The sequence below is a fragment of the Montipora foliosa genome, chromosome 7 (genome assembly GCF_036669935.1).
Source record: "Montipora foliosa isolate CH-2021 chromosome 7, ASM3666993v2, whole genome shotgun sequence".
Taxonomy (NCBI): Eukaryota; Metazoa; Cnidaria; class Anthozoa; order Scleractinia; family Acroporidae; genus Montipora; species Montipora foliosa.
The window spans coordinates 23423946-23433945 of record NC_090875.1 but is presented as its reverse complement, the minus strand read 5'-3'; the positions used below and the strand labels follow the sequence as shown (position 1 = coordinate 23433945).

The window sequence follows — 10000 nt, the reverse complement described above, 5'->3', positions numbered from 1 at the left end:
GAGAGACGTGTATGTTCGTGGATCGATCCCTTTACCGAAGAATTTGACCATAGAACGCGACGTGAGAGATTTATAAGGTTACCTGATCTTTGCACTAAGACAGATCTGCCGCCAGATTGAATGAGCCACGAAATGATAATTTAAAATAAAGAGTTGTCTATACATTAGGGACGCTGGAAAGGCTATCCAAAGCCCCAGATAGGTAGAACCTCTGAATTGATTCAAAAGCCAAACGTTGATATATCTTTCCACGTGGTCGTCAATGGCTTGCCCTGGTCATCCATCAATTAGAGCTCGGCGCTCCAAGAATGTATAGTGTGAGATGTTATTATCAGTTCACCGTTTATAAAAAGCTGGTGAAAATTCTGTTGTTACTTCGGTGTTTGCAGTAAAGCTGATTTGTGAAAATTTCTTTGGTCGCGGCCCATATTTGTAATCGTCTCGACCTCTTGCTGTAGTAATCTTGAATCGAACTCTCACTGACCACGTATTTTTAAAAATATTTTTGTGATTTTCTGTCGTAGTTAAAATTTACGAATCGACTTACCTTGCGGTACGAAGCAAACGGCCATACAAGCGAGTACCAAGAGAGGCAGGAATTCCATGTTTGCTTTTGAAACAGGCTGTAAAAAGTGCAGTGGTAAATCGAAGTGGGTGCGGCTGTAATGGCGTTATTCATGTGATGCGCAAATATTTATTGAGCATCATCCCTGTTGTTGATTGGCAAAAACTAAAGCGTTAACAACGGGTTGACATGATTAAATTACATCCCCGATGTGAAGAGCATAAGAAATACGATTCTTTGAATGGCGAACCTCAATTTGTGATTCATGCGGTAGGCGGTAACTGTTGGTTAACTTGTTGATGCCTCTTCTGACATAGGAATTACGAAATCCGCATACATTCCCGTAATTCATTATCAGTTTGTTTCAATAAAAAAAAAACATTTGGAGTAATTGCAGAATGCCCGTCCACTTAAACCAACGCTTCCTCGCTCCCGGCTACTTTACGGTTAAACTAGTAAGGGACTAGTAATTGTTGGTAAACTAGTAAGGGACTAGATTCCAAGTTCGAGTGAGGCCTAAGGCCTCATTTTTTAAACGTGGACTTTCAAATAGGAAAATACAAATGTTTACCCTATGGACACTGTAATAATCATTTTCTGTTAAGTTTGTTGTCTGTTAAGTTTCTTTCACATCCTTAAAAGTAGGGTGCCTGTGAACTAGCTTGATAGCTACGGCTTTTCAACATCTACAGCCCTTACCAGAGTATTCATGCGATTCACTGACGGTACACAAATTCCCACTTGACTCTGAAGATGACCTCCGGTCAGGTTGTCGTCAATATTATGTCAATGTCAGTCAATGTCATCCCAACAGTCCCTCTTGTTAGTTAACAATTAGACCCGTAGCCCGCAACTAGTGGACTAATGCAAATCCTGCATTTTGATTGGTTACGCTACAAGAGGACTATTAGTTATAGTCCTTGAGTAGCGAAAGGCGTGACGCTTTCTTTCGTTTTATTCCCAAATAAATACTTCTTCAACTTGCATTTGCTAACTTTATTATTGCCTTTTCTGTTCGACTAGTTGGGTGATACTAAAACAATTAGACCCTTCGCCTTCAAGCCAATTCGGCTTGGCCTCATGGGCTATTGACCCGTAGCCCTTGCGGGCTACAAGTCTAATTGTCAAATATCCCATTTTTCACAGTCTTCCCACAATGCAATGAGCTTGGGCTGCCTGTGGTTGCACTGCAAAAAAACAAAAAGAGAAAGATTCTGGCGGCGAAGAAATGAGCCCGAATCACGCGATTTTTCGGAGAAAATGAAAACCCGTCTGATTCAAGATGAGGAATTCCTTGTTCGATTTTTATGGAACGATGAATAGAATACGGAAGCCATTTTATGGGTGTTTGTGGATTTTTGCAGGAATCTATTGCATGTAATGCAAAACGTCATAAGAAGCCGCATAGCAAGGCAAAGTGCCTTGTAAACAACCCTGCACTGCATTGAATAGGAAGGGCATCAAATATTATGAATTCGAACCACACGAATCTTTTTCGTGCACTTGCATCAACGACTTCAGTCCCTGCGGATGATATCAAGGATGGGCCTTGTCATATAATTTTGTACGGGAACATAAATCGCAGGTATACATTAAGTTGTAAGCGCTCCATATCTAGTCCATTCTTCTTTGCTATTGAAGATATCAAAATACCAAACAGATGAGGTATATAGATAAGAATCCAGAACATTTCAGCATGGATGGTAATGGGAGCACACTAATTCCTCTTGTATAACACCTTCAAAACCTTAGCTTCACTTAGCTTCACTGGCTATTAATAGTAGCTAGAATGAACTTTAAGATTGTTCTAATCACATACAACGTACTGAATGGACAATCTTCTGAATATTTTGATTACCCAATTTGGTAATATAAAAAAGCCCTTTGGGCATCATCTCGTATGCTGTAATGTACTCCATCCTTCCAACCCAAAATTATGGTGGTCTGTTACGTGGTCCATGGGTTCAGTGAGTAATCCACGGAGTGGGGGACAGTGTTTTTGACTCTCCTGAGCACAGGTTAGTTGGAAAGAAAACCTTGGAGATCTTCCTCAGTGTCAGCTGTAAAAGAAACAAAACTATCACTACAGTACATTATTATTTTCCCCACTACCAGAGCTGTCTTTTCTTTTGCGTTCGCTGGGCTGACGAGAAAAGAGGGAAAAGAGGCCTTTGCCATGGGTCAAAACTCACTTTGATCCAACTGCCATCCACAGTCTTGGACAGCACTCTTCAAACCGCATGCCCCATGATATGTGTGACTTAACCCTTTAACTCCCAATAGTGCCACTTATAGATTTTACTCTGTCTAACGCCAGACGATTTTACTCGTCAATGGGGAACCCCACGGGGCTGAAAGGGTTAACAACAGCTGGATTCACTCAAAGACTATGTCCCCATTAACCCTTTAACTCCCAATAGTGCCACTTATAGATTTTACTCTGTCTAACGCCAGACGATTTTACTCGTCAATGGGGAACCCCACGGGGCTGAAAGGGTTAACAACAGCTGGATTCACTCAAAGACTATGTCCCCATTAACCCTTTAACTCCCAATAGTGCCACTTATAGATTTTACTCTGTCTAATGCCAGACGATTTTACTCGTCAATGGGGAACCCCACGGGGCTGAAAGGATTAACAACAGCTGGATTCACTCAAAGACTATGTCCCCATTAACCCTTTAATTCCCAATAGTGCCACTTATAGATTTTACTCTGTCTAATGGCAGACGATTTTACTCGTTAATGGGGAACCCCACGGGGCTGAAAGGGTTAAGCCTGCTGTGTCCCGCTCATTCCTTTACAGTAATTCTGCTGTTGTTAAGTGATCCCACACAACATGAAGTATCACGTGAGCATTTGGTTGTGGCAGAGGTGTCTTTTCCCGTACTTGTCAGCGCAGCGAACACAACAGAAAAGAGACCTCTGCTAGCAGGGAAATTATTATTTAGTTTTAATATTAGAGAAATGTTCACATTGTGTAAATTATGCCAATGAGAGTTACAATCTCTCATCCTTTTACAAATATATAAATAAGTGTTCAGGGTTAAAGATAATTGCGTGGGTTAGCCTAACCTACAATCTCGGACAAAACATGTTGAGACAAAAGAACATTTTGGGTACTCCAACAAGTTATCCAAATGTACTGCTTGCAACCTGCCCTTTTCCCTCTCCCCCAACCTCAATGTTGATTTCTCTTGGGCAGAAATATACTGTAGAACATATGACGATACTCAGCAACATTGACTGAGGGGGGGAGGGGAGTGGGAAGGGGAGAGTAAGTAGGGATGTTTAAAAATGAAGGCGAATTTGTGTTACTGTCTCAACAGTTTTGTCTGAGATTGTAGATGTTTGTTAGCTAACCGAAGTTAGACCTAGGTAGGCTAACCTACATCTAGGTTAGGCTAACCCTAACCCCACTGTCACCCACTTTTTAGCAACGCCGGGAAGGTGAGTGAGGTGGAGACAATAGACAGATTTTCAAGTGCTCTTACCTTCAGTCTTTTTTAAATTTTTCCATTTCATGTATGCTCTCCCTTCTTGTATCTCCTACTCGCTTATTTTGGAGAAGCATTGGTCACTGTTAACTTTCTAGTATTTGCATATGAGGATTTGAAATCTAACTAGTTCTCCACTTTTGGTTTTTTATTAGTGCCATCAAGATTTTTGATGTCATTCTTCTGGTCCCCAATTTCCTGTTCCTAGTGTTTCTAATGTACAAAATTGGGACAGCTCAAGTGAAACTGCACAAAATTAAATGTCCAATTGTCAAAACAGTGTCCTTTATGGTAAGGTTGCCGTAATTTTTACATATTACCGGTGTGGCTAATAAAATATTTCATATCCATTTTTTCAAACTTTACTTTATTTCATTGTGCCAAATTTCATTTTACTTCACTCCACTTCACTTTACGTCATAGTCATTTTAGTGTGTCAAATTTGAGCTCATCTCATTTAATCCTTATTCCATTTCCAGTGTAGCAAATTTTAGTGTCCTTCATATTACTCTATTTCACCTCACCTCAGTTTGTCTTGTTGCACCTTATTTTATTTCCTTTACTGTCACTCGAATTCAATTCATTTCATTTTGATTCAGTGCAGCAGATTCCATAAAGAATTAGGGCATACTTGTACTCAGGCCCTCTCCCTTTAACCTGTTCAAGCCATTATGGCTATAGCAAAGACATACCTGCCAACTGTCACAGCTACTGTAAGGCATGATTGTCAAGCCTAGCGCTGATTAAAAACTTCAATTTCACACCTACTCATGCCTACAAACCAATAGGCCATTTCCGAGTTAATGTCTGCCTTCTCTTCAAAGCGAGTCTAAGTGCGGAGTTTTTGTGATGGTAATTAGTTCTACTTTACATATGAATAAAAACTAATTTTCATGACAAAAACTTCGCACTTAGACTCGGTTTGAAGAGGAGACAGGCATGATCTCGGAAATGGCCTATTTCTCATGCCTGGTCTTCACTGACATATTTCGAAAACAAATAAATGAAATAAACCTGAATCAATGACCCTTGATCAACACCTAAATTGCTACAGCATCACCCCTGTAAGGCAACTGTAAACAACACGTATCATGATAGATGACTGCGGTTATTGAGGTATCTAGGTAACTACAAAAAAGAAAGCTTAATTTTTAATGACGAAAAATGGTTACCGTAAGTAATATTTATACATGAGTGCAGCTCTGAAGAAAGCCTGAAAAAAAATCCAGTCTTGAACAGAGCTGATCAACCCAATGAACGTGAGATTGCATTCCACTGTTTTCCCAACTGAGTTATCAAGTGGTGTCTGACATTTGCAGACTGCAAACTAACCCTAAGTCACAATTATCGAAAGCTAACCATTTTAAAATCGGTTCTTAGACTTAAATAATGTTTATCAGTGCTATTTGAAATGGGTGCTCAGACTTAAATAATGTTTGTCAGTGCTATTTGTAGGCAGTTTGCAGTCTGAAAATGTCAGACACCTGTTATCAAGCTACCAACAACCAAGCCAAGCTGGTTGATAGCTTGCGATTCAGTGAATGGATCTTCAACTCATGTATTTTTGAAAATGTTCTCAGCTCAAATATATGAATAATTTTCATGCCTTCTATCATTCATAAGTAATCTACAGTTCATTATTCTATTTCTATATTTTTTGGTGTTCATCTTGACTAACTTCTGTGCTTTTTTCAAGGTGTTTCTTGTATGCTTTGTTGGAATTTCACGTTGTTTTGTTTCAATGTTCTTGTCATCCATGCTCCATCAGAGATACAAGGATGCTTTGCCAACTAAGGTACAACACCCCAATGCTAAAAAAAACAGAAGTCAATAGTATTCCCGTGGATTGTCTCTTGACATGTTTCTTCTATTTACTGTATAAGGTTACTGCTGCAGCTGTGGTATTGAAGACCTACATGTAGTCCCACTTGATTGAAGAGTGGATATCCCTGTCCACTACAAAAATAATTTCCATTCAATGGATAAACCAACATGATATCAGTCGACCAATAACATCACAAATAAGTTGACCAATGACATCTACGACTGGAGTTCTTATAGTATCTACTGACGTTACACAAATCACTTGACTCTGAAGATGACTTCCACTCAGGTTGTCGAAACGTCAGTCAATGTCATCTCAAACAGTCCTTCTCAGAACTACACTCACCCGGACGATTGTACTTTACTTAATTAAAACTTCTTAGTAGATCTATCTTTGCTTGGAAATGCTTGCTTGCTTGAGGAAAAACCTGACGAAACCACTGACCTGCCAAGTCCTTCTTCCTCTGAACTGTTTTAACCATCCATGTGGTTTGGATATACTTCCATCATTCCGGGGTTACTCTTATCTGTGCCAGTTGCAAAAATCTTTTTTAACCTTGTCATAAATGCCAATAAAGTTGGTCATTTACTTGCAATGGTAGAAATTATGATGAAGACGTTAGGAGATTTTTATTCTGTGTTAATTTCCCCCAGATTTTGTGGCTACTCCTTAGCTGTTTCTTGTTGGCAGTGGAGTTAAGTGTGATCATATTTGGATTATGGGCAGGTACGAATCACCAGAAGGTGACCTTGCCATAATTATTATTGTACAGGTGTGCTTTCGCTTTGCTGTTGCACGCCCAGTTCATGTAAACTTGTTTATTAACAGGGGTGGATCTAGGGGGAGGGTGCGGGGGGTGTGCACCCCACTAAGAAGACCTGTAGGTTTCTAATACAAAGTTCTGGCCCCAGTTGTTCAAACGATGTATAGCGCTGTCCACTGAATAAATGACTAACTAGCGAATAAACACAAGCAAAAACCATTTGAGTTATCCAGTGGATATTGATTTATCCGATTTGAACAACTGGGGCCTGGTATTCTACGAAAAAAAAAAAAAATGTCACCAACCAGCTACGCCATTTCTTAGTGGTGTACCCCCTCCTAAGAAAAAGGCTGCCCCAGCCATTAATTAACCCATTGACTCCTGGGAGTGATACTTAACAGATTTCACTCTGTCTAATGCCAGGCCATTTTACTTGTCAATTGGGAGCATCCTAGGTGTAGTATCTTTTGGGCTGCCTGTGGCTGCCTGGAAAAGTATTACGGGATAGGTTTGGACGAAAATAGCCGAGTGGCGCAAAGACGACACAAGGCAGGAGTTTTAGCGTTTGAATACGGCTTAAATGCGAATGAAAGAGTGTTACACTCGGGTGCCTGAGGAATGAATGGGTTAAAACGATGTTTGGCCACCATCTTGAATTTGGAAAGCAGAGGAAAACATTACCGTCAAGGGGAGCGAGCATTTCATGAAAAGAGGGAGGGAGGAGTGGAAGGGAAGAATAGATAATTTTCATGTTTTCCCAAACAAACAGCAGGCAGCTTCTCTCATAAAGCATGAAAATTCTCTCATCCTAAAATAAAGAAAGAGAAGTCAATTTCCAAATGACTGTCAAAGTACAAATGTAATTACGCGATTGCAATAGGTCATTTCCGAGTTCATGTCTGCGACCTCTTCAAAGCGAGTCTAAGTGCGAGGTTTTTCTCATGAAAATTAGCTTTCATTCATTTGTAAAGTGGAACTAATTACCATCACAAAAACTTGGCATTTAGACTCGCTTTGAAGAGGAGGCAGACATAAACTCCATTTTCCGGTATGCCAAACTGAGGAGGAAAAATTAGGTTTCATGGTTAAAGATAGTTCATAACTGACTCCTTGCCGCCATTTTCTTCATGAACTCACGTTGACTCTTTTGACCGACAAAACTGCTTCATCGAAAAACTCTCAAAATTTGACGGGTAACGATTTTCATTTTATGTAGCGTCTTTTTGTACAAACAGTGTTTCTAAAGACTCCGAGTTTTGTTTTTTGCTTTTTAGTAACTAAATACTCGAATTCCCGTGGGTCACTATTTTACGTGAAGCGTGAAACGTGAAACGTGAAACAGCAAGCCGACGTTTGCCGTTTTACGTGAACGTGATGCTTAATCTTTCTGATGAGAAGGAAAACCAAAACCAATCGCGACTTGCACGCGCGATTTTTTCCCGCTCTTTGAGCAAACCGTTACATGGAATTCCTACGAATTTGGATTGGTTTATTGCGCAGTTTGCACTGCTGTGATTGGTCGAAGTAATTACTTTGGTATTTGTTTTACGACACTCAATTGAAATCCACTCTAACACTGGCAAAATATGAGCTGAAAGCAAACAATTTTTTTGGATTGTTTGCAAAACAGTAATATTTCAGCTTGACGCTTTCCAAATCTCTCTATTTGTGGATTGTTTCCATATCTGCTAATCGTAAGACTAACGTAATTATTTAGTTATTTTTACCATTGGGATCAAGAATGGTGTTTTAGAAGAGCTTGGTCTCTGAAAATGCCATCCCATAGACCTAGTATGCGGATTAGGCGTTATAGGGGTCTAGTTACTATACAACTGAACAAAAGCTGTATTACCTAAGGTGAGGGTTCAGTGTAGGGGTTAATTTCTAAAGAAACTGTGGTGTCGCGTCGGTGGGTAGGTTCAGTCTCCAGCCGTGGGTGTCTCGGTGCGCCCGCGATCCTCCCCACCACCAGACACCCACGGCTGGAGACTGAGCCTAGTCGGTGGGCAGTTAAACGGTATCTAATTATCTCGCTCATCAGGAAGACTTGCCACCCTCTCCACCAGCGAACTTGCCACCAATATGCAATCAAAATCGCCACCAATACGAGTTATCTCGCCACCATGCAGTTAGTAAAACACCCCTTTAATTAAGGCTTGACTTGTTTCCGGTTGGATCCAGATTGTTTGTCGTCCGATCGTGCCGGGGACATCGCATGGTCTTTATCCCAAGATTTTATATCTTTTCTCCAACTAGGCAACATGCGCGATGGAAGAAAAGGAGTACGGCGAGTGTTGTGTGTGACGTCCATATGTTCTATTGCATATTCATCAGCTCAGGTTTGTTTAGTATTGCTCTGACCTCTGTTGTTCAAAAGGTTAGATAAATCACTATCCAGCGGGTAAACACAAGCGAAGCCAATTGATTTATCCAGTGGAATATTGATTTATCCAGCGCATAGCACTATCCACTCTTCGAACAACTGGGGATTTCATTTTCATCGTTTCAGTGGTGGCCATAGCTTGCTGACTGCCGCAACAGCAGCGGCGCGCAAGGGCATGGAGAGTGTTATTTGCGCAGTTCTTTTTGACTATTCCAACCCTTTGATTATGGCAGGTGAAGCTAAATGTGAAATTCGGCTGCAATTTAAGAAATTCACTTTATAGTACAAACACCTGAACTTCAACGGGATTCAAACCCATGAGCACTGGGATGCCGGTGCAGTGCTGTACCAACTGAGCTATGAAGCCGGCACTCAGTTATATATCAGAGTCGTCAAATTTATCGTTAAAGTGCCACTATGATCAAAAAATCACTTCTTTTTTTCTTCTTCAGATTTTGAAAGTGTGATTGCTCAACACTTTACTGGCAAAATTTTAAGCTTTGATTTTTATCCAAAGGCTATTTACTTCGAGTGTAAGTTTTGGATTTCACAGTCCGCCATTACTCACGTTTCAAACTGACCGATTGGACCTCATAGGGTTGGATCTAGGAAAAATTGACGTCATTTACTCACTACCTTAAAATGTCGGGGTGTAAACGCAGCTTATTATATATGCAAAACACGAGTTTAAAAGTTTGAAAGCCCGAAACTCTGTGCTGCATATTAATTCAGCCATGTACACACGCATTGCCTTCCTAAACTATTGGGTCTTTGGCGTCATTTTCTCCCCAATCCAGCCCTCTCAAGTTTTTAAAGTTAGTAATGGCGGACCATTAAACAGGAAAATTCCAGTTCAAATAAACAAGTGCCTTTTTTTAATCAAGGCTTAAAACCTCGATCAGTTACTGTTTAGTTAACATAGTTTTGAAATCCAAAGAAAAATGAAAATTTCTTTTTCGGTCGTATTA

At 40.3% G+C, this 10000-nt stretch overlaps 2 protein-coding genes across 2 annotated transcripts in view; one reads left to right on the top strand and one right to left on the bottom strand.

Annotated features, from left to right (window-relative positions):
• LOC138010467 (ly-6/neurotoxin-like protein 1) overlaps window positions 1-702 on the bottom strand; it is a 10525-nt gene extending 9823 nt beyond the window's left edge. Inside the window, exon 1 of the mRNA XM_068857441.1 lies at window positions 548-702. Coding sequence (XP_068713542.1) covers window positions 548-605 — 58 coding nt within the window. The 5' untranslated portion in view covers window positions 606-702. The remainder of the gene's footprint in view (window positions 1-547) is intronic.
• A 1104-nt stretch (window positions 703-1806) lies between these two features.
• The window catches only part of LOC138011425 (transmembrane protein adipocyte-associated 1 homolog), an 11548-nt gene continuing 3354 nt past the window's right edge, over window positions 1807-10000 (top strand). The window contains exons 1-5 of the mRNA XM_068858407.1: window positions 1807-2150; window positions 4217-4352; window positions 5758-5856; window positions 6540-6612; window positions 8906-8988. Of these exons, the coding sequence (XP_068714508.1) occupies window positions 2035-2150; window positions 4217-4352; window positions 5758-5856; window positions 6540-6612; window positions 8906-8988 (507 nt within the window). The 5' untranslated portion in view covers window positions 1807-2034. The remainder of the gene's footprint in view (window positions 2151-4216; window positions 4353-5757; window positions 5857-6539; window positions 6613-8905; window positions 8989-10000) is intronic.